Source organism: Prunus dulcis, chromosome 1 (assembly GCF_902201215.1).
Source record: "Prunus dulcis chromosome 1, ALMONDv2, whole genome shotgun sequence".
In the NCBI taxonomy this organism is placed as follows: domain Eukaryota; kingdom Viridiplantae; phylum Streptophyta; class Magnoliopsida; order Rosales; family Rosaceae; genus Prunus; species Prunus dulcis.
Genome location: NC_047650.1, coordinates 32,391,714 through 32,417,707, shown reverse-complemented (window position 1 = coordinate 32,417,707; position 25,994 = coordinate 32,391,714). Strand labels below are relative to the sequence as shown.

Sequence of the window (25,994 nt, the reverse complement as noted above, 5' to 3'; positions counted from 1 at the left end):
TAAGTTTTTTTTCTTATAAAATTAATTTCTATTATCCGTAATAAATTAAAGAAGATTAACTTCTAATTAATGAATAAAGGATATAGTCTAATTTCTGTTAATAGATTATATAAATAATAACAGGAACATAAACGGACATGCACACAAATTGTTGATTGCATAATTCTTAACTAGTAGGGATTCCTATAATAATTCATGTAAACTTCAATTTTCTTATATTATACGTACGAATAAGTTTCTTAATAACAGGTTTGGGGCCAATGATTTTAAAAAAAACACTCACTTATAACAAAAACAAGGCAATTGAAGGTCATAGGCTTTTCTCCTCCTCTTATCCAAACAAAATCCCTCCATCTGCAATAATTTAGATAGAGCATGATAGAACAGTTAAATCAAGTCACAGTTCACAAAAGATTCATATTCAAGGCTTCATAGAAGTCACGGAACCACGAGTCTCGCAATCAGGCAAAAAGACCAAAAGTTGGTACAAAGTACAAATCTTGAAAACTAAATACTGATCATGCTTTGCTTTTAATTGCAACTCAGGCAACTTACAAGTAGAATTACAGATCTTATTAGTTCAAAGGATGTTGCGATTGTAATCAAATAATTGTCACACAAAAAAAAAAAAACAAAAAGAAGACTGTATTCCTTGACATTGAATCACAAAATTTCACTCCATGTGGAAGTACAAGATATGTAATGCTCCACTCTCAACATGCTCCGAGCCATTCTCGGGAAACCAAGTTTTGATGATGCTTGGTGATGGATTAGTAGGAATTCCTATCGGCCACTTATCGACTAGCCTAAACCCGAAATGAGATGCAGCTGAAAGTATGGAAGGCTCGTCTACCCGACGGAAAATATGACAGAGAATTAGGGCTGGTTCCAAATCAGCACCAATGCTTCTATTAGATGAAATCAACTCCTTTGCAGTTTGAAATAAAGGCAAAATAGCTTCAGCTATGTAAGTGACATCTGTGCCTATGATGATATCAAAACCTCCAGCATGAGCTTCTTTGATGGCTTCTATTTGGTCTCTATTTCCCCACTCTAATCTTCTTGTAATGAGTTTGTCCAGTAATGGTGGCCTGAGATTTGAATTGACATTTTGCTTCAGTAGGTCAAGTGCATTTGTGTCTCCATCTGTGCCGAGCACGAGGTCAGCAGATCTAGCAGCAATCATAGAGCAAATACCCCCGGAGCCACACCCCAACTCCAACACCCTTTTCCCAGAGACAATAGCTGGATTTTTGGCTAAAACAGAAGCCATAAACCGAGCTGATTCCCACAACATCAAACCAGTTGATTTGCAAGTGTGTTGGTGCACTTTCGATAACACTTCGATCTTGAAAGTCCAACCACCTAGCTCAAGCTCAATTACCTAAGACGAAAGAATGTAGAGAGATTAAGAATGTTTTCAAGGATGAACTTATAAAAGCTTTAAGTCAGCAACAAATATACAAATTTCAACATATTTGTAAAAAGAAAAAAGGCAAATACCTCATTATCACTGGAAGGTGAAATACCAAACATTTCCGCTGCCACACCGTCGGACATATCAACCTCTAAATCATTCTCCGGCTGCATCAAGATGTTCCCATTGACATCCAGCTCAATTTTCTCTTGACCAAGATGATTTACCCTGATTGCAGCTTCAGCGTTGGTAGAGGAGTTTGTACCATCTGAAAGGCGGAATACAGCTTGAACCCAACGCCTGAATTAAAAAAAAAAAGATAAAAAAAAAAAAGAATTACAACTTGATCAGAGAGAAGATTAATTAATAGAAGAAAAACCCCAAGGACGAGCAGTATTTAATCAAAGGGGACAACCTACATCTACCCGACTGAAAGTAAGATTATTTACCGATTCATCACCAACTCTCTTGACCGGTTCTCAACTTGTTTGCAGCACAAGTCAAGTTGTTCAACATTGAAACCATTTTCTTTAAATAAGCTTGTCAAGAACTCATTTGAAAAGTAGAAAGCACGCTGGAAAACAATAATGGGTCATAATCAAGCTCGTGAATTCAGAAATAAGGAGCATAATTAACAATACCGTGCTCAAAAACTTACAGTGCCATCACCCCTGACATAAAAGTTTTCACTTATTTTTTGGTCCTTGCAATTCAATCTTTCCTGTCATCATAGCATCAGAATCTTAGTCACACAGATTGCACAGTAATATACTGAAATTGTGGAATTTAAACAAAAAGATTACTAAAGAAAGGACGGAATAAACATATTAAAGATCAACCTGAGCAAGGTCACCAGTAGCATAATCACGAAACAGGACACGACCACTTGGCTGGGGAAAAGAAAATATATGCATAAATTTCATTACATATAAAGAGGCACACATGGATTTTACAGAAGAGGCACTTCAAAATAAAATTGTACTCTTACAACAAAGAAATACAAAATCAAACCTAAAAGAAATTAAAAAACTTCTAAAACATAAGAGATGGAAGTAGGATAGTTACTTACCTTGAGAGCTTTTCTAACATTCTTCAATACTAGAGGCATCTTCTCTGGAGACACTGCAGATAACACAAAAATCTGCTTAACAAGTCAGTCTAAATAACAAAGATCATTTGTCAAACTGAACAAGTGGGGAAAGTTGCTCAGTGAGAAACTTAAGTATAAGAGCATTTATCAATCAAAGAAATATAAACAATTGGAGTCCATATGTTTCATTCATATACCATGGTTACAATATCTACGGACGATGAAGAAATCTGCTTGCTCAGATCATCAATGGTCAGATCACAAACAAACGCACTAACACGGCTATCTGTGAAGTCTTTATGTGCCTGCAATAACAACATAAAATTCATCATGCAGCAGTTGCCATAGATATTCAGTACCAACTACTACCTAAACCGAAATTACTATTTATTTGTCTAATTATATTTTATTGATCAAACATGAACAACATCCTCAAATATTCAATATAAATATCCTTTTCCATGAAATCAGCAACTAAATGTAGAAGAAAACCACACCTTAACCAAGTTAACAGCATGTGGTGAAAAATCACATGCATGGACAAAAGCATCAGTGTATGTCTCAAGCAGTGGAAAAATGGTGTTACCAGCTCCGCAGCCAACCTGCATATTGAGAACAGTAATCAATGATCATACTGATACAGAGGATATCTAGACAACAAACAATAGTAACATGCATGATCTGCACACTAAGTTACCTCTAAAATAACTTTCCGCCCAGCTCCCTGATAGTCAAAAAGATAAAAGTTAAAAGTTTATGCAGTTGTTGGATGGATACGAAACAACAAAACTGAACCCACACACACATATATATCCAACGGAATTCTTCACTCACAGAGAAATATTGGCCCCATTCCTTGTCCAGGTAATGTCGATCTTTAAAAAACTAATGAAAAGGAAAAAAAATTAGAGTATGAGGAAATGAGCCAATGATAACAGACAAAACCAATTTACAGTTTATTTATCTTTGAAAGACTGAACAGCTTCGTGTTGTTTGGGCTTCGGCCCCCTCTTTACCAAAAATAAAAAGACTGAACAGCCAAAAGCCAGATACAGCACAAGACCATAGCATAAAGAAAAAAGCAACAGAGCTTAAAATCATAATTTGGGAGCCTGGCTCTCCAGGGTAAGTGATAGTAGTAGTGACAGCAGAAGAAGTAACAGCTATGGTGAAATTACAAACAGACCAAAGAAACAAAAACATACCCTGTCTTGATGGCGCTTGTAAAAGACATCCCAATACTTTTTGGCATCTTTTTCATACTTGTCTGCAAAAGGTGGAAACAGAAGCGAATATTAAAAAATGAATAAATGATCATATGCTTGAGAGAGAGAGAGAGAGAGAGAGAGAGAGAGAGAGAAACCTCTCCAGAAAGGGGAGAGCGTATCAGAGGTGGAGTAAATCTGCAATCTTGAGGTTGGTTGCTCTTCTTCTGAACCCTTTTTTACATTGGATGCCATAGTCTACCAAGCTTCTTCGGGAACAAAGATAATATATATCAAATTCAAACTCTGAAACTCTGAATTTGAAAACAGAGTAATCCTGGTATAGAAAAAATTATCAGCCTCAATCTATTTTCAAAATCTCCTTTAGATTTCAATCTGAGTTCTGCTTGGAAACAGAGGAAATGTGTACCTCTTGAAAACCAAGGTCTGATTGCTGAAGGAGCTGTGTAACTAGGGTTTTAGTTTGAGCGGGTTTTACCCGTTGATCAAAATCCCAATACGCGCCGTTTCGCTCGCTGGTCCTTTACAATTTTATTTTTTCCCAAGGTTGGTCCTTTACAATTCGGTAACACTCACTTCTATTTTATTTTTCTTCTGTATTTTGGTAAATTTAAACATTTTTTTTTCACAGTTTTTTAATTTTGTTTTGCAGAAAATGAAACAGAAATTTCGCTTGAGGATGGTACACAAAATCAGTATGAAAGTATTATTAATTGCTGCTGTTTTTCTACAATCAAATTGTTTCTTTTCTCTATCATATAACATCTGAAATTCGGACATCATCTTTGAGCCAAATAATTACAAGCACAAGATTATAACCAGTATTGAAAATCAAAAATGGTGAAGATACAAATAAAAAATGATGACCTACAGAATCAAAACATGGAGGCTACAAAGATTTCTATTTCCTTATAAAGATGCTTCAAACATTACTGCGCCTTTCCTCTGTTTGCAAAGTGGGGCTTTTCTGTTCTCTTTCATCAGCGTCTGTATTTTCAGTTTTTTCTCTTTCATCAGCAATGGTATTATCAGTTTTTTCGACAACAGGTGTGACACCATTTTCCACCACAGGCAGGTCACCATTCTCAGTTACGCTCTTTTCATTTCCATCTCCATCTGCATCTCCATTGCCATCACCGACAGGTTTCGAGGGTCCTCTTGATGGAGTGACTGTCAATAGGCGGCCAATCCCATCATACAAATTCTTTGCATCCATGATTAAAGCAGCCCCGCCAGGATAACAGCGACCAAAGCATGTTGCACAATGTGGGTAAGTAACCTATGAATGTGTTCATAAGATACAAAGTCCGTCAATGTCTATAGACACAAATGTCAGACAAGAAGCAGCCCAAGTTAGTAAACATTATACCTCAATAAATGCCCGACAAAGCGAGAGGAAAAGTCCAGACTCATTTTCTCTCAGCATCCGAGTTGTATTGTACCTCAGTAAAGAGTCAGAAACAGTCTGCAATCCCTTGATTAACTCTTGAGCAAGGACATGCTTCAAACTTATTGGAGCACAGGGCCGGAGGTCATTCATCGCTGCAGACACACCTACAGCCACAAGAAAGAACTATATGCATAAATGCCGGAAAAAGAAGCAGCAATCAGCCATTCCTATTGAGGACTATTATGCTTTAGATGAACGTATTAAGACTTTATTTTTAAAATAAACCATGAGATATACGCCCCACATCACATCTTCCAAGAAATTAGCCGAGAAGCTTATATAGGATTTACCGTTCACAAAAACAGCAAGAGGTGGATGTTCCATAAGAGAAGATGGTGGGGTTACATCATCCTGACTTTCATCACCAACACTATTTGATGAAAAGCCAACGGATGGTAGTGGGACCCAACGATGTGAATCCAAGACCACCTGGATTTAAGAACAATATCAAATTAAAACTCACTACCAGAAAATTAAGAAAAAGAGCAAAAGGTTGCTTGCTACAAAGTGAAACTCCCAACCTATTGCAACCATTTGTATTTCTAATTCTAGAAACACTGAATTTAAACTCATTCACTGTCCATTTACCTGAAAATTCTCTACTGCTGTACTCATATTTTTTGAGAACAAGTTGAGAACTGCCCTGAAAAGCAAACAAGGTCAACATTCATAATGAGAAAAATAATGTAAGGTAGTAGTCAAGAAAAAAAGGGAAGAAGATATTTACTCTTCAAAAAGTGATGGTAGCAAGCCCCGGAAATCTAGCCCAACCCAACCAAGCCCCATAGCACAATACTGTCAACAAAATATGGTAACAAGGTCAAATAAACAAACACAGCTTCTATTACTCTTGATTTTCAAAGGTATTTGAAGGACTAGCATCACCAAATTACAAGCAACTTATTTCCTGGGTGTAAAATGGAAAAAGAAAGTATATGCCAAACGGTTATGTCATTTATATTGCAGATTGCTCTGCAGCATAAAAATATTTATTCATGCAATTCCCATATCTCCTATAGTCCTAATGGTACACACTAAAGCAGTAAAAATTTGAATTGAAGGCTTTCAATCAGTTTATCATATGTAAAAAAGGTGGCGAATGTTATTTTAAAGGGAGAGTTAACTGAATAGTGATATATCTTGCAGATCAAGGTCCATTACAGAAACAACTATATTCAAGCATGTACGTATTTCCTTTTATAGCTTGATGTGAGCAAATAAAAAATAATAATAACAAATTTAACAGAACATGCTCACCATGCATTGATCCAAAATATTTGATAGAGATCCGCCTTCAGTTATCTTCGGAAGTAGAATTTTAAGAGTCTTAAGGTGTGATGTAATTATATGCATAGCCCAACTAAAAAGAAGACCACCATCATAATTTTCTTCACTGCCTGATGTATCATCAGCAAATATTGCTCTATACTGATTAACAACATCAAAAAGATGCATTCTATGACAATTTATCATCCCCTTCAGATACTCGTAAGCATTTCTCTGGTCCAAATCCTCCAGAATTCCAGTAAGCCATGCCTCCCGACATCTCAAAAACTAAAACGCGGAAAATTAAGGTCAGATACAGTCAACCTCAATGTCCACAAGAATGAAAGATGTTCATTTCAAGTGTTTCGCATCAAATAAAACTAAATGCAAACAATGCAAGTTGCAACTAATCCCTTACCTGCAAACGCATTTCATACTCGCTAAAGACTCCTATTCTACGTAGGTATCCAATGATGCGGAGACATTCAGGTAACTGCAATACACAAAGATACATCCACAAAAACAATATATATTAAATTCTACAATCAGGGTAGTTGAAAAATCAAGCTGGGCTGGTTGATACATATGTACAAGTCATTACACAATACCTGAATATTTGAACGAAGTTTCTGAAGAAGCTGGGAAAGTAGAGATTGAGTGGTCTGCCTGACTTCTGCAGCCAGAGCTTGAATAACAGGTAATCTTACAGGAGGGAAAAAAGAAGGCAAAAGAACAAAAAGAGCCTCAGTGCATTGCCTTTCACAAGTTAAAATCACTATTGGTTGATGAGAAGAATACGGGGACGAGACTCACTTGGGGTGCACGGTTGAAAGCTTGCAAACAAATGCTTCTAAGTCTAGAGCTTCATCATAATTTCCATTCCTCACACACCTGCATAATAATGGGAATGAATAAGAAAATAAAAACCAATTCACTAGACTCAGAAAAGAAAGACATTTTTAGTCAGAATAAAAAGGTTCATCCCAGTTCACTTGTGCTAATTTAAGAATGCATTGTTTGTGTTTTTTGGTTTTGGAAAAGTAAGTCCAAATCAGACACATGGGTAATGCCATAGGCTCAGAACAAGGATTTGTACTATGTACAGTAGTGATACAATTGAAAGAAACGAATTTTTTACAGTAATTTAAAACACGTACGTATCCATAAGCTGAGGAATTTCAAGTAAGTCGAGCAAAGTACTGTGATTGGCTAGCAACGTTTGGTTCAACTTCCTTTTTTCCAAAATCTGTTCTGCGGATTCAACAAACTCAGTGCACCCACTTGTCAACTTTGGGATCTCCCCTATCTACCAAACCCAAAATCACAAGTTAGCATTGCCAAAACGTATCATAAAATTCAATAAACAAACCAATAAAATCAGTAAGTAAGAAGAGTCAAGAATTAATAATACCAGAGACTCAAGATGGTTGTCAATGGAAGACACTTCGTCTCGAATTGCAAGCAATGCATCCGCAGCGGCAATGAACGCTCTGTAATTACCCACCGCCACCTCCTGCATTTGCCTCTGTATTCGCTCCGCATCGACCCGAAGAAGCTCCGGTTCCTAAGAACCCGAACCGAAATCAAATCAATCGAAGTTTAATTATTAACGAAATGAACAATGAGAGAGGAAATGGGAGAGAGAGGGAGGACCTTGTGGAGGCGATCGAGGGTGAAGGAGAGGAGCTCGGAGACGTAGGGTTGCTGGGAGACGGAGGCCAGAGGGAGGAGGCTGGCCACCGCCGAAGAGTCCTCTGCGGCATTTTCGGACTCCATCGTGGGGTGGAGCTCCGAATTGATTGGAATTTTCGGATCGGACCCTCCGGTTAGGGATTTGGATGTTCGGAGGGAAATGCAGATTTGCAGATCTGCTGCTGCTGCTATACAGTGCAAGTCACCCGGGTTCGTTGTTCAGTTTGATGGAGTAGTTGTCTTGTCGTTGATTTGCCGCGATTCGGATCTGGATCAACTCCAAGGTCGTTTGTTGGGTTTATTGGGCCGGGCCTTTCAGTGTCGGCTGGGCCCACTTTGTAACGGGCCCCACACTACTTGTGACAAGGGCCACCTAAGAATTCTCTCTCCACAACCAACTTCCATTTTTCTTTTAAATTTCCAGTTTTGTCCCTACATTGGAAAACCAAAAAAAAAAACTTTTTTTTTTCCTGGTGAATAGATACATAGTAATAGTATGACTGAGTTCCGTTTTATTTTCATTTCATTTTTTTATTAAATTTGTGGTTACCTTTTTACTTATGATCTTAATGCTTTGGATTTTTTTATTTTTTTTATTTTTATGGCAACCTCAATTTCCACCCAAATGAGGTAATTATGTTCATGATCAGACAGTGGACTTGTTATTCTATTTCTTACTTGTTTCTGCGATGTGTTTTGTTATTTTCTTTGCAAACATATGAGAGAGAGAGAGAGAGAGAGAGAGAGAGAGAGCCCAGTGGTTATAGAACATAATAAATTTCCTTCAAAGTATACATATAAAAAATACCAAAAAATAAAATAAAAGGAAGAGTCTCTAAACATCACCAAGATTGGTCTTTGATGTACAAGAAATTTATGAACAGAATGAATGAACAAGGAAGTAGAAAGCCTTTCTCAATCCAATCCAGCCACCTTTACAATGCAACCACATATTTTATCACAGACCAAAAAATATATATAACTAAGCTAGCTACTTTCTCACCAAAAAGAAAACACAAGCTGAACTAAGAAGACAAATAAGAAGAAGGCATGAGCAGAGAGAGAAGAAGCTTCTGAGGCGTAAAAGTAGTAGTAGGGATAGGAATTGTTATGCAGCACTCCTGTCGTTGTTGTTGTTGTTGTTGGCACTGGACCTGAGGGAGGCATGTTGAAGAAGTACACAAAAGAAGGCGGGGGAGGAGCGCCTTTCGAATATGATGAAGGTGATGGTGATTGTTTTGGTGGTGAGGGAGGAGGCGGCGGCGGTGAGGCCGGAGGAGAGCTGTAGTCAAATTGCGGTGGCGACGGTGGAGGAGAGCTGTAGTAAGATTGAGAAGGCGAGGGGTGCACTGGTGGCGGTGATGGTGGTGGTGAAGAAGACTCAAGTTGAGGAGGGGGAGGAGTTGAACATATGACTGGACATGTTGTGCACTCACTGATACATAGTAAACCAGTCTCAGCCTCTCCCACTTGATCCTCATATGTCAACCCAGCAAACATGACCAAACCAATGAGCCCTGCCTTCAAGAACCAATGAAACCATTTTCCTTCCATGAATGCCAAAGCTTTGAAACTACCCATCTGAGAGAGGCATAACCTTGAAAAATGAAATCCAAGTTATGGTGTGACCTAGATAAAACTTGTAGTACTTATTGCCCTATGATTGCATAAGGTAGTGAGGTCTTGACGGGTCCCTTTATACAAACGTGTGTATGGCTCCTTAAAAAGTTTGATTCAGATGCTTCTCTTATGATGGTAGAATTAGTGCATTGCTGTAAAGGTGCACACTTTACTTCCACCTTTTCGTTTTTGAACTCACGAGGGTTAAATTAGTTTATACCAATTACTCTGGTTTGTTTGAGCAAAGACGTGCAACAAGTTTCCTCTTTGGGTGACGATTGACAAATCACAGATGTAGATGGAGATAGCACACAATTTGGATAAGCAGGAACCAAACAAACAGAAGGGATTAAACGCGTTAACGACACGTTAAGTGCAAAGTAATAGTTAATTACTTTCAACATCTTTGGAGTTTGGAGAATGTATTTTGTTATTCTTTCAATTCTTTGCTTTCTAATCCTCTAGAGACCTCTAGAGATCTCTTTTTATTATGCCTTTCTGCAAACATAATCAACCTTTGTGTGGATCAATTCCCACCTTATAGTGTTGCACTTTACGCTGCTTCTTTAGTTATACTTTTCTTGGCAAGGTGGGCTTCTTATTTGATTACTATGACCGTTTTACTAACTACTCCCTCTTCAGTTCTTTTAGGCCTACAATGTTCGGCTACGCGTAAATTCTTGCAAGTTCCTTTTGTGTCATCACCCAATCTTCTCACCCTTCAACTGCAGAGGGGAGGGTCATCTTATAATCAGGAAAGGAAAATTTGTGAACAGGCACAACATGAGCAAAGCACACAGAGGCAACGGCTTTTTCTAATACAACCACCAGAGAGTAACTTAAACCAATCAGGAAAGGAAAATTTGTGAAGAAGCCTAAGAATATAAATATTTTTTTCTTACATCAATGTCCTATTATCTACAAACAGTTCTTCAGTTTTTTCACTTGTAACTTTGCGGATTTTCTCCATGTGAACTTCATGTGTCTCCATCTTCTTTGTATGTCAAGTCTGCGCTTCAACTCTGTCCTCGGCAATGCTCTTATTCATTGATTCCTAGTTATTCAACAATGGAGGAGAAGATCAAATTAATTACATGACCACATGCAAATAGATAAAATGTTAAAATTAGTAAATTCAGTGATTGGCATGACTATGTCACAAACCTGACTACTTGTAGTTGATGATCTTAATGTGGAAGGGCGTAACCCGGAGCTATGACTATGAGCAGTGGTGAAATGTCCATGATGAGATCCTTCACCATGCCTTCCAAAGTCTCTTAATCGGTTAAGCTCGGGCACTACAACTGTGCCAAGATCCGGCCTGTCCCTCTTTCTTAGCTCTGCGCATTGTAATGCCAACTGAGCAAATGCTAGAGCCAGTTCGATAGGCCAGTCTGGCACTGCGGGATCAAGCATCTCAGAAAAGGTTCCTTTCTCAATGGACCTCCTGACATGGTGAGAAAGTCCCATGGCTGGCTTGGCTGTGATGATTTGGAGTAGCACTATGCCCAGCGAGTATATATCCGACTTTGTTGTTAGCATGCCTGATTGTTGATACTCGGGATCTATGTAACAAAATGTCCCTGCAGCTGCAGTCATGTGATATTGTGTCACCTCATCAGCCATAGATGGAGGAACTAAGCGCGCTAGACCAACATCACTGATTTTGCTCACATAGTTACGGTCTATGAGGATGTTGGCTGGCTTAAGGTCCCGGTGGACAAGGGGCTCTGGCTTTGCTTGGTGAAGGAATAGAAGGGTTGTTGAAATCTCAGCAGCTATTCTGAATCTCCTCCTCCATGAAATTGGGGGGGTGTTGCCTCTTCTAAACAACAGGTCCTCCAAGCTTCCGTTGTCCATGTATTCGTATACTAGGCATCCAAATTCAGGGCACGCACCAAGCAGGAGGACCATGTTAGGATATCTAATGCAGCTCAGGACCTCAACCTGCATGTGAACACAAAATAAGTTCAGACTAAATGGAAAGCAATATGACATTGAACAAATATTTGGGCCAATAATTTGGCAAGCAGTGCATATCTGTACTTGTTTATGTAATATAAACTCGGGAAGTTGTATCCAACATCATACCTCCTGTTGGAATTGCTTCCTCCCTTGAGCAGCATCAGGTCTTAACACCTTAATCGCAACCGGTGTGTGGTCGAGTTTACCTTTGTACACAGGTCCATATCCACCTTCACCAATTTTGTTTGATGCTGAGAACTCTTGAGTGGCTTGTTCAATCTCTTCTATGGTGTACTTTCTATATCGGACATCATTATGCGCCAAAGCATTCAATGCCCGGTTCTTCTCTTGTGCCTCTTTCTTCGCCTTCATCTCTGCCTGTCTTCTTCTCTGAGCTTCCATCTCAGCCACCCTCTGTGATGCCTCAGCTGCTTCAATGGCAGCTTTGCACTTTGCCTTTTCCATCTCTGCAATGGCAAGAGCTGCCTCTTCAGCATGCCTGGCTTCCTCGAATTTACGAGCCTCCTCCTGCTTCCACTGATTAAGCTCTTTAGCCTGGATTTGAAAGAGTCAGCTTTAGTACCCTCTTGATCATGCTCCAAGAACCATGTTGATTCAGTAGACAGCAGAAACAAAGGTGTCACTGAAAATTTCATGGCATAAACATTACCTTATTTTTTGCTGAGATTGCTTCTTTGCAGGCAGAGCTGTACATGTCCATGGTTTGTTTTAATTCCAGCTTCAATCTTTTCATTTCGGCTTCAATATCCCGCTGCAACGATTGAGAGCAGATGACAATCAGATCATTCTTTTATATGCAAAACCATCAACTTTTCCTACTGAGTAGCATGCATTATACTTGTATACACAACTTACTGCAGATTGTCTGGATGACTCCTTGGGAGAACATGATGCACTGGAGAAATCTAACCCTTGGCTTATGAAGTCCACTGATCCAAATGAATTAAACATCCCTGGAAATTCATTCTCATCCGCATTCGAATTCCGGCTGCTAAGCGAACACCTTGACGAACCAGGATTAGGAATGTCAATGTCCATTGAGAGATTGACTGGAGCACTCCTCGTCCTCTCTCGCACCACAGGAATTTTCTCTGATCCTCCTCCACTTTTCCATCCTCCCCTTACTGCAGGCTGTCCTCTGCTTCTACCAAGCAACATCATACAAAGCACAAAGAGTTATGTGTGTTTCTAATTTAAAAAGGACTTAATATATACAAGACAAATAAACAGCTCTATTAATTTTTTTGTACCTAGCTCCATTGTCTGCTTCAGTTTGTTCTGTTGGAATACAAGGTGGAAGTCCCTGTGGGGATGGTTGTTTTGGTGGAGTAGCAGTATTGACCACCGGCCTCTTAGCCGTTCGCCCGACGACCATCTTCCCTTTCGAAATTACATATACAGAGCAAAACTCTGGTGCAAGCTTTACTAAGCTGGTGGGCACATCATACCCAATTTTGAACTTTCTATGAGAAACACAGCATCACAATGTAGCTCATTACTTCATGATCATTAGATAGATGCATATATTTGATTAAGAGAGAGAGAGAGAGAGAGAGAGAGAGAGAGAGAGAATGGGAAATTAAACCTTGTAAGAGCATTCCTTGTTGATGCACCAACTACAATATTATTGATGTAGTGATTGTTGATGTACTCCAAAAGTGCTTTAGCAACATCATGATCATCAATGATAACCTCTTTCACTTGGGCCTAAAATTCAAAATCAAATGTCGTGTCACTTTATGACATTGGACCCTTTACGCTACATCATGTGAGGCTACGTCTCTAATGAAAATAACTGACGGATGAATCTGCGTACCTCTTTACGTGCGCAGTATGCACGGTAAGGAACGAAAACATGATGTCCATCATGATTGCCCGATTCACCATCACTCTCTGCATATAACTCCAAAAAGAAACAGAGAAATCACGTTGACAGAGGCCAACAATATTCTAAAAATTAAAGATTGAGAAACAGAGGGTAGGGTACCTACGATGTGGATGATGGTTTTTGTGCTTAACGTGGATGAGGATGATATATGGGTTGGTATTGTTAGCTACAAGATGATCAATAGCAAATCGGACAGCGTGGTTGCTGTTCTTGTTGTCCTTGTCAACAGCCACCGCCGTGGCATTGATTGACGGAACGGTGTCGTCGGAGGTTAAATGGGAGGCCATTTGCGTTACACACCTAGCGCAGCAATAGTACTTCCACTGCCGCTGCAAATGGCACCGCCTCCGACGACCAACCCGCCACTAGAGCGAAGCTTGAGACACAAGAAAGGAGAGAGAAAAAGAGGAAAGAAAACCTCAGGCCAATTAGCTGAGGATCCTTTCTGTTGCTTTGGCGGTGGAACTGGAACGCCAGCTAAACATAGAAAACGGACATAACTAACTAACTCGTATTGTGTTGACTCTCCTCCATTGGCTTGATTTAGGCATTTTGACGTGGCCATGACCAAATCAAAGAAAACAACTATTTGGCGGGCAGGTATTCAGTACTAATACTAAACACACCAACTTATCATACAAAATTTGAAGTACGAATTTATATAGTAATTTTTCATTTGTTATATGAATATATAAATTAAAAAAATTGATCCAAAATGGAAAAAACAAATAAAACGATGCCAGCGGTGCAACCCTTTTTGGTGCGAATTGAATTTGCCGCTACCAGCGATCATGGCCCATGGCGGCCCAAATACCAATCAAGACAAAACGACGTCGGCTCGAGCCGGTGCAGTCGAAATCCGCAAACCCTTTCTTCCCCAATTACTGAACCAACCGGAAATCAGATAGCAATCGATTTCCCAATTCCCAGTGGAGCTCAGTTCTCTGGAAACGCCGTGGTGCGTGAGCAATGTCGTCGATATACGTATTAGAGCCACCGACGAAGGGCAAGGTGGTGCTGCAAACAACCCATGGGCCGCTCGACGTGGAGCTCTGGCCCAAAGAGGCCCCAAAGGCCGTCAGGAACTTCATTCAGCTCTGCCTCGAAGGCTACTACGACAACACCATATTCCACCGCATTATCAAAGGCTTTCTTGTTCAGGGCGGCGACCCCACCGGCACAGGCACAGGTAATCGCAGAAAATATTGAGAATTTCGGTTGTTGAATATGTATAGTAATATGGGTTACTTCAGATTTTGGATTTTGAGCTTGAATTGTTGGTGGGTTTTTTGCAGGTGGTGAAAGTATTTATGGTGGTGTTTTTGCTGATGAGTTTCATTCGCGTTTGAGATTCAAGCATCGGGGTTTAGTTGCTTGTGCAAATTCTGGTTCACCCAATTCTAATGGGAGCCAGTTTTTTATGAACTTGGACCGCTCTGATTGGCTTGACAAGAAGCATACTATATTTGGGAAGGTAATGATAACTTAATCGCTAGCTGCAGCAGTACAGCAATTATGAGTATCAGTAGAAAACCAAGGAACCAAACTCATTTCTTTTTTTTTCTTTTCTTTTTTCTGTTTTTTAGGTGACTGGGGATTCAATATATAATCTTGTGAGGTTGGGTGATATTGAAACTGACAAGGAGGATCGACCCTTGGACCCACCACCAAGGATACTATCAGTAGAGGTAGCTAAACATGATCCTTAAGTAAGCCTTAAGCTTTCCTCTTTCTATATGCTTATGTGATTTGAAATTTTGTTTTGGTGCTAAATTCCCTGTTTTAGGTGTTATGGAACCCCTTTGATGATATTGTTCCAAGAGTACGTGCAAAGCCATCGACGGAATCCACCAATGACGCTGACAACAAAGACACAAAGAAGAAAGCTGTAAAGTAAGCTTTTTCCTTTCTTGATGGAACTCATGCATGTCTGTTTATGTTTACCTGTGTCTGTGAAAATAAATGCAGTGATGCCACAATATATGTTGTTAAAAATGTCATTACACTTACGGCGTATGTTGTGCGCGCGCTTTGTTTCCACGATGCAGAAAGCTGAACTTGCTTTCGTTTGGAGAAGAAGCTGAAGAAGAGGAGAAAGAATTGGCAGCTGTAAAGACAAAAATCAAGAGCAGTCATGATGTATTGGATGATCCTCGTCTTCTGAAGGACGAAGTTCCAATTAACGACGTGGTAATTATCCTGTATCTCTTTTTATGCCTTGTTTGTATAGAATGGTTGAAATGTTGCTATTTTTTAGGTCTAAGGGTTTATGATCTTGCGAATGTGATTATTGCCTAATATGAAGTGGATTACTCTTTATCTTTATGAAATCACATCTGGATTTATCCCCCATCACTCTTACTACTATTCTAGATTTATCCCCCATCAATCTTACTACTAAGATTAATATTGTCCTGACAACCAACTTGGCTAACATTTTTCATCATTTACATATGCATATTCTGTCTGTCATATAATAGGATCATCCAAAGAACTTACCTCCGGCACATGTTTTGAATGCAGAACTCTGATGCCAAAACAAGGCATGTACAGTTATCTATCAGAGAAGCTCTAATCTCAAAAAAAGACGAGCCCGGGAAAGACTCAGAATCCAACTTTTATAACACCCTCAATTATAGCGATGATGACGATGATGAGGCCAACTTTGATGCACGAATGCGTCAGCAAATACTCAGGAAAAGAAAGGATTTGGGAGATCTCCCACCAAAGTCAAAGATGCATAATGGTACCTAATTGTCCTCAATGTATTAAACTTTCTCCTTATGAGGAATAATGAATGCATAATACCTTTTAATTGACACTTTTTTTTTTTCCTTAATAATTTACGCCCATTTTCTTAACCTATCACATGCATATGCAGGGAGCTCTAGCCCAAATCAGCGTGAAACACCTGCATCAAGGTAAAGATGTTGGAAATTTTCTTGACATTATATTTGTTTGCAAGGATTCCTTCAAAGAGTTCGTGGCTTTATCAGTTTCAATTCAATGTTATGATGAACGAAAATGTATTTCGAGGCAAAGTTTTGGGTGTTGGGGATGTTTTGGCAGATTTTTGTTTTAAGCAAGATTACGAAGACTGACACGTCTGAAAATATATTCAAAAGAATCTCTTCATTTCCTTCTTGCCAGGTCCATTGTTGAAAGCATTAATGATGATCAACAAAAGGTGGAAAAACTATCCTTGAAGAAAAAAGGGATAGGATCAGAGGCAAGAGCTGAACGCATGGCAAATGCTGATGCAGACTTACAGTTGTTGGGTGAAGCTGAAAGAGGAAGACAATTACAGAAACAGAAGAAGCGTAGAAATCAAGGACGAGAAGATGAAGTATGTTATGTGTGATTGGCCCTTTTATGTATTGTTTTCTTGATTTACATATTTACTTTCTTGTCCTCCCTTCAACCATCGGAGTAGGTGAAACTGGCCATTTTTAAAATCTATTTAAACATGATAATGTAGTAGATGCAAGTAATGGATTCCATCAGCTGGCTAAATGAAACAGAACCCATGAATTGTGCATTGAAAAGTCCCTGTTTTCGGGAATTTGGGACTGCACTCGCTGCATGTGTGGATATCATCTTTAATTCATTTGTATAACTATTTACCATAAGCTACTTTATTGTGTGTATATATAACCCTGTTTTTATGGATTGGATGCTGTTAGGTTCTGGCAAAACTTGAGAAGTTTAAGAAGGGTATATTTGAAAGTCGCACAGCCTCAGGTATTGAATCTGGAGGTGGCAAAGATGAAGATGCATCTGATTGGAAAGCTGTTCCGTTAAAATTTGCTCCTGAGAGTGGGAAGGTAAGCTTCTGCAGTTCATATTTGTTTATGCCATTTCATTTGAATCGGAAATAATGCAAATCAGGAAAGTAATTAATGAAAATGCAAATGGAATTAGATTATTTCATCCGCATATGCAAATGGAATGACATAATTTAATTAATGAAAAGGGACTCCTCTTCACATTTTAAATATTCTTTGAACAAATATCAATTTGCTCTTCATCTAGATTTCTGCTTTTCTATGGCTTAAAGTGTTTTTCTGTAAATCACTGCGCAGGATCGCATGTCTCGCAAGGAGGACCCAAATGACTACGTTGTGCATGACCCTCTTTTGGAGAAGGGGAAAGAGAAGTTCAACCGGATGCAAGCCAAGCAAAAGCGACGAGAGCGAGAATGGGCTGGCAAATCCCTTACTTGATCCCATCTCTGCCATGCACCAACTTTATGGGTTTGTGAATATTTGAAACTGAATCGAAGCTATGAGAATTACATGCCATTGTCTTTGCTGTGCTGCATGCCTGCTGAAACAGTGCACCGTTGCCACATTTTCAAGAAACTAACGCTAGACTTTTTTGCTCCAGATTAGGTTAGACAGCTCTAATGTGTTGTATTTGTATATACTTCAAACAAGTCTTAATGAGGCTGTTGTAGGAAAATCGAATTTCTCATTTTATGCATTAAGATTTCTTGTTAAACTGCAGCGCAGGCTTTACCATTTCAAATGTTCTAGACCTAACATTTCTAGACTTTGCTTGTTCAAATGTCTTTGTGAATTGTATTGGAGTTTAGCCGACCCCACTAAAACATCTGACCCAGGATTTCATCTTGGACCGGGATTATTTAAACCAATCCGTGTCCGGCTTGAGCAACAAAAATCCAATAATATCATCAGTAATTTGGACCCGTTCAAGGCCTGTTAGCTGGACACACGGTACATGAAACTGCATGGCCTTTGGTTGACCAGGTCAACATTTTTATTTTTTATTTAATACAAGCCATAGTCTGTCAACATTTTTTTTTTGGGATGAAACAGTGGGGAAAGAACCGCAGAACCCAAACCAAACACAACTCAAACCAAACGAGGGTGACCAACTCCTAAAGAGTCATCAATCAAAATGGAACTGTATATCAACATTTTGACTTGCGAAAAACGTTGGTTTTTTTTCTCGAAACTTGTCGTCTGTTTTCATCTGTGGCCAAAATCTTGGAAAGACAGGTCTTGTTTCTTTGGATGTATAAATAAATAAATAAAACTGCTGAGCCAATATTAGCAAACGTAATTACCAATCTAATGTTGGATTATCATAATAAACGAGAATCTTTGGAAGAGTACAACATTAAAACATGTCCTCTGTTCCTCATCTGGTCGATAAATTCGCAGTGTTATTCCCTTTTTAACCTCAGTTGGACCGCCTCTTGGTTACAACTTACAATGTTTTTGTTACTTTTTATTTTTCTCCGGAAATTGGGACAATGAAAATAGCTTTTCAACCACGATTGTCCTATTGCGTATGGTCAAAAGTAGTGTATATTTTTGAATTTTGGTACCTCGTGAGGGCCCACCGTATTGTAGCCAACTGTACATTGCAATGTTCCAAAATTAAAAATATTAAATACATGTGGAAAAGGTTTCCAATGAAGCTGTTGGCAAATCAAAACGAGTAAAGAGGAGTTGAAAGTTTACACCGCTTTTCTTATCTTGTTGGACAAGCATGGACTCCATACCAATCTTCCATCTGCAATCTTCATATTATATACGATAAATGTATAACTTCTCTCTTGTTTAGAAATTATTGTTGGTGGAACTCATAATTAATAATACCCAAGTGACACACAGGCATTTTGAGATTAATATGAATGATATTCATTTTATTAAATAAAATATTCATTTATAAAGAATTAAATTTTATAACTCAAGTAATTAAGAGTAATTATTCATCCGGCAAGTTGCAACAGTTGAAAATCAAAAAGCCCTTAAAATGTCATAATGTCAGCATGATGTGGATTAGTTGTGGGTTCCACAATATCATACTGGCCCGCAGATCTATGGTTCCATTTATCAGGCCCAACACAAATACTTTTCCAAAAACTATTGGAATTGTTCCGCCCAATAAAAAAAAAAGGATACTGGAATTGTCAAAAAGGTTTGAAGTTTGGCGTTGTTATTCTCACAAAAGTAACATTCCCAATCAGACTTTCCAAAATAAAACGAAGAAAAATGAAAAAAGAAAGCATTTCCTAAGTTCCAGGTAATCGCTAGTCACCGTCTTACACCCACCAACCACCGCCACTCCGAACCCGCGTTCACACCTGACACCTTTTAAACGCTCTTATTTTATCCGCATTTTCACACGCAAAAGGGGCCCCAAGTCAACGTTTTTGTACAAAATGCCATCTTATTCTAGTCCTCTCATCGCATTTAATTTCCAACCCAATTCCTGATCAATTTACAAGTGTTGCGTCCATGACGAGTTGGTTTGGAGTGTTTTTTAAAATGGTTAAAAGCGAGTTTTGATAATTAAAAACGTTTATAATAGTATTTAGCATAATAACTTATTAGTGATTTTGAGTCACAAAACGCTTTATAAATAGAAGTGTTTTTTTCAAAAGTATTTACAAACGAAACCTTAATTAAATACGACTTAATTACCTTAATCATTGCATATGATAGATAATCTCCTCTCTCATTCTAATGTGGACAGCCAGTAACATATGCGCATAATATAATAAGGGGTCCCATTTTCTCAATCCCAATCCAAATTTTCAATCTCTGCGTTCACACTGGTGTTTCCATTTCACACATATAATTAAGGTTATTTTATACTGTTCAAAGCCAAGGACCTTTTCTCTCTCTCTCTCTCTCTTTTTCTACTTTTGCTTCTTCTCCTCCCTTTCATTTCCTTGTTATTGTTGTTGCTGCAGTCAAGACCAGACGTCTCAGCTCAGCTGCTATATGAAACTGGAGCTGCCAAATAGCCCACACCCAGAAGACTTACCTCTGCACCCTGCTCCGAACCTCTCTGCACACCCAAATGAACGATAATGGCAATTCCAAGAAACGGCGTCGTAAGGGCAACAATAATAACAACAGCAACGACCAGGACGACGGTGACGCCAAGAAGAAAGACTTGAAGGGCATCATCGCTTCCCTGTCGTTGCTGGAGGAGCAAGAGAAGGAAGACGAACAAGAGCACGACAGGGCCTCAAATGACGACGCGTCGTTTATCGAAGAGAAGCACAAGACGAGAACCAAAGCCATGTTAGATTACTACTCCGATTTCCAGGACTGCTATTCGGAGGTCGAAGAATCCGAAACGATGAAGCGAAAGCGGTCGAGAAGCGCGGCTTGCGCTGCCGCTGCGGCGGTGGCGGTGGCCGCCGACGGGTCCGATAAGGCGAAACCGGGTACTGGGTCGGCGGCGGGTCATCACAGGAGGCTGTGGGTCAAGGACCGGTCCAAGGCCTGGTGGGACGAGTGCAACCAACCCGATTTTCCAGAATCGGAATTCAAGAAGGCGTTTCGGATGGGGAGGGCCACGTTCGATTTGATATGCCAGGAGCTCAAATCCGCCATTGAAAAAGAAGACACAACTCTGAGAAACGCAATTCCGGTGAGGCAGAGAGTTGCTGTTTGTTTGTGGAGACTAGCAACAGGTGACCCTCTTCGCCTTGTATCTAAAAAATTTGGTCTTGGCATCTCAACTTGCCATAAACTTGTTCTTGAGGTCTGCTCTGCAATTAGAACTGTGCTCATGCCCAAGTATCTGCAATGGCCTGAGGACAGTGTGGTGAGGAAGATCAAAGATGAGTTTGAGGCCATTTCAGGCATACCCAATGTTGTGGGGTCCATGTACACAACCCATATTCCAATTATAGCTCCAAAGATCAGTGTAGCTGCTTATTTCAACAAGAGGCACACAGAGAGGAACCAGAAGACTTCTTACTCAATCACAGTGCAAGGTGTTGTGGACCCAAGAGGGGTTTTCACTGATGTGTGCATTGGTTGGCCTGGATCAATGCCTGATGATCAGGTTCTGGAGAAGTCTGCTTTGCATCAGAGGGCCAACAATGGCTTGCTGAAAGGTGTTTGGATTGTTGGGAGCTCTGGGTACCCTTTGATGGACTGGGTTTTGGTGCCCTACACCCAGCAGCATCTCACTTGGACACAGCATGCTTTCAATGAGAAGATTGGGGAGATTCAGAATGCTGCTAAAGATGCATTTGCAAGGCTAAAAGGGAGGTGGTATTGCTTGCAGAAGCGAACCGAGGTGAAGCTGCAGGACTTGCCCGTAGTGCTCGGGGCATGCTGTGTTTTGCACAACATATGCGAGCTTAGAAATGAGGAAATTGAACCAGAGCTGAGGTTTGAGCTTGTGGATGATGAGATGGTGCCAGAGGTTGCTTTGAGATCACAGAGCTCAATGAAGGCTAGGGATGCCATTGCTCATAATCTCTTGCACCATGGCCTTGCAGGCACTAGCTTTCTTTAGTTAATAGATACATAGATACCATAGAGTTTGCTCTCTGTGCCCTGCTGTGCTCTCTCAGATCAGATTGATCTACTAACTTGTTATAGTTTTATTTTTCCTGTTTTGTTGTAGAAGTCGTTGTCATCATTTCCTCCTTATTTCGTGATTTGTTTGTAGATGGGGGGCTCTCTGTAAAAGGCATACTTGCCCCTTCCCACAAATGGATGATTGTAATTTGTACCAAGTTTTATACATTAATATCACAGAAACACTTTGTTGTAACCTCAGATTCCATATGAAATTGAATGCCAAAATATATATATTCTTTTTTGTTGCATGCTTTTGCTTCCTAATATATTATATTTATCTCATGGCATTTTCCTTTTTCTTTTGTGCCAACCACACAACTCAGTTTATCATTTTATCTTAAAACCAAAGGGGCCAAAGAAGGAGAAGGCCATAAATGTGAACACACTCTCTCACTCCTCACTAACCTTTGGGGCTTTGTTTCCCTAATCAATTTGTAATAGTCTACTTAGTTTAAGTTTAAGAAATACTTAAAGACTCGGGGGGTGTCGGGGTACTTGTATCTTTCTTATTATTATATAAAGTTAAGATCATTAATTAAGTCCAACTAACAGTTCCCCAAAGTAGGAGGCATTTTCCATGCTAAACACTTCAATTTCAAGATGGACATTATTATAGGTTTTTATAACAAATTATTATTATAAATGCTTTACTGATGTCAACCTCATAATGCAAAATAATTTGTATTATTATTGCTAGTTTTTATATAAAAACATTTTTTTTGGTCGATCTGCAAAACTGTTTTTTCATGAAGAGTTCATTGATAGTCTTCCTCTCTTCCAGTCCAGAATCTTGTACCATAGGTTTAGATCTTACATTATAGCTTCAAGTTCTTCAAGCATAAAAAACCTACTACCGTCCCTACGCTTCTCTGATCAAGGCAAGCTTATGCTGGAAGCCCGGGATGAGCTCGTTTGATTTCTATCAATACCAAACGAAGACCCTTGGATAAACACCAGTTCAATATTTACAAATACCAAGTCAAAACCTACTAAAGCCATCATGAAAGAGGCTCCAGCCAGCCACATATTTCGGCATTCCTGTGCCGTTGTCCTAAACTTGAGTTAAGCTGCACTGTCTAGACCCCTCTACCCCAGTCAACAAACAATGCAGCAATTTTAGCGAATGGCTTACCCATTTCAAAACTACAACCATGAAATCTGTGGAGGCCAAGTCAAGATTTAAAGCCCCTGGTGTATGGAGCTGCTCGTGTAGTGTATCATTCCACGACCTAAGTATATCATTCTAATTGTTGATTTACACAATTCACTATCAAAACGAATGCTCATATTGTATAAGTCAGACAGATTTCATCCCAGCATTGTTTCCATCACCGTGGGATTCCAATTCGTTGTTCATTGCCATCGGCTGGTAGACGAAAAGGGAAATGTGCAAATTGGATCCTCAATGCAGAAGAATCGGGTTTCTTGATATCAAACTTGTAACCTGCGTGCATCCACATTTCAGAGCTTTATAAGTGATGAATTCCCTCAAATTACTAGAAATCGCTGAAGCCTTGTAAATTCATTGTGTTAAACAGGATTCTAAACAATACAAAGTTCTTTACATAATCAGCTTCTGAATGTAACATACAATTTCCGGAAATAAAAATCACTAACTGCCAATATGGTAAAATTGATAAGTGGAAAATTTGATATCACACTTTGTGCTGTAAGTGGATAAATCATGGTTAATTGCACATATAATACCTTGAAGAGCTTCCATAGCAGTCAAAGCACACTTTGGATCAGCAAACTCCACAAAGCACAAAACCATAGCCTTATCTCCACTCTGCAGTTCATTTAAAAGTTCAGTAACATGGAGACAAAGCTCAAACAAAAGTAAAGTAACCCAGACATCAATAGTAACAAATAACTATGCGAAACCACATCGAAGTCTCTGAAGGTTACTCAATAGAAGCAGGTAAATGAGCAGACTTACACGTCTAGGCTCCTTGTGAACAACTTTGATTTCTTTAAACCCAATAAAAGGACGGAATATATCTACATTGCAAATTAAGGTTTTCAAAATGACAGAACAAAGCAATATAATGAGCACATTCCCGCCAAGCCAATTCGATATCCATAAAATCTGAATCTACGGTCTGTTGCCTCGACAGGAGCAAAAGGATACGGCCTACTTCTCTTCGGGTACAGTCGGTGGGAAGTCCATCAACAAACAAAACGTTTGATTCCCCTTTCAGAACTGGAGGACCATCAACATTGCTCAAAGAGCCAGGAGGCCTTTCTTTACTTATGTCAGCAGGAACACTTGCACTAATGCTAACTGCAGCAGCATCCTGTCTCTGGCTTAGCAAACTTGGAACTTCCAAAGGAGATGGATAGCCCTTTATGCTAGCTCCTGCTGATGCTGCTACACCAAGAATAGGTTCGGGTCGAAATCGAATGCCCCCAGTAGCATCCACAGCATAGGCCCCAGGGGTCAATGATCTTATCTGCAAGTACATCCAAACCATTCAATAACAAAATTCCTTCATATACATACTCATATGGTGTTAAACAAAGTTCTTACATCTCTCTGCAAAAAATCAGACGAATAACTCGGAGGCTCAGTAGAGGGAAGAGTAGGATCGAATAGCAATGAGGGTGTTTCAGACGACAAGTAACCAGGAAAGCTTGGCCTACCAACATCGCCTGGAACGCAATTAATTAGGAAAAAACACAAATTATCCAATTAACACAAAGATTATTAAGGATAATATGCACATAATCAAATGCTATAAATTATAAATCATTCAATTGATGTAGTCATGGTTTGTTTGGATGCTAAGAAAATGCGAGAAAGCGAGTGGAAATTGTGTGCAATTTGTTCGGGAAAATGAAATTTTGGCGGTCATGGGATGCGGGGGAGGGAAAATTAAAGAACCTCTGTCAGTGCCAGTGGGAGTGTAGTATATGCGATAGGGATCGCCCATGTCTTCCACCGCCACCTCCACCAGTTTCAGAGCTCGACTCTCGCCGACTCTCTGGTGAAGCTTGCTTTTCAGTATCTAAAAACCTCCCCTTGCCTTTGGTTTGCACTGTCGAATTCAATTGGCATCCATACGACGCTGTTTTGGCCGGCAAATGGTTGGAAGAGCTGTACAACTGTACACACTTGATCCGAACTCAACAAAAAAAGTCCATACATCGCAGGCCAAACAACCCAAAATAGAAAGGGATACTCCTGTGCGGTATATAAATTTACAACTGGTAGTTAGTGGTCAACTTGGCTGGGCCAATTGGTTAGTCTCTTCCTTTACGTTCGGGCTTTGGCCTTGGGCCTCTTTCACTAGGGTAAGTACATACGTCATGTCTTAAATAGGGAATTTTTAATTTTACACAATTTTTTAAAATACAAACGATAATTTAAATTATAAAAGGAGGAGAGTTTTTCACACACACATATTACTAAGATGCCATAGAAGTTCGAACTTGAGACCACTGGTCTGTAAATCAAGGTCATTTTTCACTTGACTAGACCTCGTTTTTTACACATAATTTGAAAGACAAACAATGCCACATTTTTTTCAAACCTTTCCTTTTTCTTTTTCTTTTTTCAATCAATATGACATCATAATGTTGGGGTTATATTCCAATGCAATGTCATACAGGGACAGACTCAGGATTTTAAAATTGGGTGGGCTAGATTTACCTTATTGAACTATTAGATTTTAGGCTTATGAAATTGATCATATGTGGGTGTGTGTATATATATACAATTTAACAACATATCATTTTTATTTTATTTGTTTAAAAGGCCTATTTTACACCAAAAATGTCGACTAAGATCTACCATGATGAACAAAAATGAATTAAGAGAAAATAAAATTCATAAGAAAATTCAAAAATGAAAATTTATCATCACAAATAGAGTCAGATAAACACACGGCAATTAAAGGTAACGCTACAATTATCCAATAAGTTCAAATTAATATTTATGCTATAAATGGGATTAACATTAACATTAACTATAAGAAATAAATAAAAAAAACTCAC

General features: G+C 39.2%; 7 protein-coding genes across 10 annotated transcripts; 2 read left to right on the top strand and 5 right to left on the bottom strand.

The window, feature by feature from the left end:
- Positions 1-634: 634 nt before the first annotated feature.
- On the bottom strand, positions 635-4,172 carry LOC117613922. Of its 2 annotated transcripts, none has more exons than XM_034342537.1 (13): positions 4,143-4,172; positions 3,871-4,049; positions 3,713-3,774; positions 3,342-3,392; positions 3,205-3,231; positions 3,005-3,109; positions 2,705-2,812; positions 2,487-2,558; positions 2,257-2,307; positions 2,076-2,138; positions 1,867-1,991; positions 1,504-1,717; positions 635-1,384 (listed from the first exon to the last, which is right to left on the bottom strand). In XM_034342537.1, exons 2-13 carry the CDS (start codon positions 3,965-3,967, stop codon positions 674-676), a joined length of 1,686 nt encoding a protein of 561 aa, XP_034198428.1. In that variant the 5' UTR covers positions 3,968-4,049; positions 4,143-4,172; the 3' UTR covers positions 635-673. The 2 variants fall into 2 exon arrangements, with proteins under 2 accessions (XP_034198428.1, XP_034198429.1); XM_034342538.1 differs by having other exon boundaries at positions 3,871-3,981; positions 4,143-4,169.
- Positions 4,173-4,427: 255 nt separating this feature from the next.
- Positions 4,428-8,429, bottom strand: LOC117616291 (conserved oligomeric Golgi complex subunit 8). 2 transcript variants are annotated; one of them, XM_034345551.1, is made up of 12 exons: positions 8,103-8,429; positions 7,861-8,013; positions 7,607-7,755; positions 7,263-7,340; positions 7,058-7,151; positions 6,868-6,942; positions 6,441-6,737; positions 5,911-5,978; positions 5,772-5,826; positions 5,474-5,612; positions 5,103-5,287; positions 4,428-5,012 (listed from the first exon to the last, which is right to left on the bottom strand). In XM_034345551.1, the coding sequence occupies exons 1-12, from the start codon at positions 8,223-8,225 to the stop codon at positions 4,656-4,658; spliced, it is 1,773 nt and encodes a 590-aa protein (XP_034201442.1). In that variant the 5' UTR covers positions 8,226-8,429; the 3' UTR covers positions 4,428-4,655. The 2 variants fall into 2 exon arrangements, with proteins under 2 accessions (XP_034201442.1, XP_034201443.1); XM_034345552.1 differs by lacking the exon at positions 5,474-5,612 and having other exon boundaries at positions 5,772-5,821; positions 8,103-8,380.
- Positions 8,430-9,031: 602 nt separating this feature from the next.
- LOC117615310 (leucine-rich repeat extensin-like protein 3) lies at positions 9,032-9,789 on the bottom strand. Its single transcript, XM_034344376.1, has one exon. The coding sequence runs from the start codon at positions 9,720-9,722 to the stop codon at positions 9,141-9,143; it is 582 nt and encodes a 193-aa protein (XP_034200267.1). The 5' UTR covers positions 9,723-9,789; the 3' UTR covers positions 9,032-9,140.
- Positions 9,790-10,452: 663 nt separating this feature from the next.
- Positions 10,453-14,088, bottom strand: LOC117631276 (U-box domain-containing protein 35). Of its 2 annotated transcripts, none has more exons than XM_034364331.1 (9): positions 13,739-14,088; positions 13,564-13,640; positions 13,333-13,454; positions 12,998-13,210; positions 12,603-12,891; positions 12,397-12,498; positions 11,853-12,281; positions 10,926-11,708; positions 10,453-10,815 (listed from the first exon to the last, which is right to left on the bottom strand). In XM_034364331.1, exons 1-9 carry the CDS (start codon positions 13,920-13,922, stop codon positions 10,765-10,767), a joined length of 2,250 nt encoding a protein of 749 aa, XP_034220222.1. In that variant the 5' UTR covers positions 13,923-14,088; the 3' UTR covers positions 10,453-10,764. The 2 variants fall into 2 exon arrangements, with proteins under 2 accessions (XP_034220222.1, XP_034220232.1); XM_034364341.1 differs by having other exon boundaries at positions 12,603-12,885.
- A 323-nt stretch (positions 14,089-14,411) lies between these two features.
- Positions 14,412-18,186, top strand: LOC117631293 (peptidyl-prolyl cis-trans isomerase CYP57). The gene is made up of 10 exons (XM_034364366.1): positions 14,412-14,824; positions 14,931-15,109; positions 15,222-15,323; positions 15,422-15,528; positions 15,684-15,825; positions 16,159-16,381; positions 16,517-16,556; positions 16,786-16,981; positions 17,319-17,459; positions 17,718-18,186. Exons 1-10 carry the CDS (start codon positions 14,605-14,607, stop codon positions 17,856-17,858), a joined length of 1,491 nt encoding a protein of 496 aa, XP_034220257.1. The 5' UTR covers positions 14,412-14,604; the 3' UTR covers positions 17,859-18,186.
- Positions 18,187-20,226: 2,040 nt separating this feature from the next.
- LOC117631299 (protein ALP1-like) lies at positions 20,227-22,198 on the top strand. The gene has a single exon (XM_034364379.1). It carries the CDS (start codon positions 20,473-20,475, stop codon positions 21,928-21,930), a length of 1,458 nt encoding a protein of 485 aa, XP_034220270.1. The 5' UTR covers positions 20,227-20,472; the 3' UTR covers positions 21,931-22,198.
- A 567-nt stretch (positions 22,199-22,765) lies between these two features.
- Positions 22,766-25,166, bottom strand: LOC117631308 (protein WHI3-like). The gene is made up of 6 exons (XM_034364391.1): positions 24,883-25,166; positions 24,529-24,650; positions 24,130-24,451; positions 23,938-23,999; positions 23,706-23,787; positions 22,766-23,442 (listed from the first exon to the last, which is right to left on the bottom strand). Exons 1-6 carry the CDS (start codon positions 24,929-24,931, stop codon positions 23,327-23,329), a joined length of 753 nt encoding a protein of 250 aa, XP_034220282.1. The 5' UTR covers positions 24,932-25,166; the 3' UTR covers positions 22,766-23,326.
- Positions 25,167-25,994: the final 828 nt, after the last annotated feature.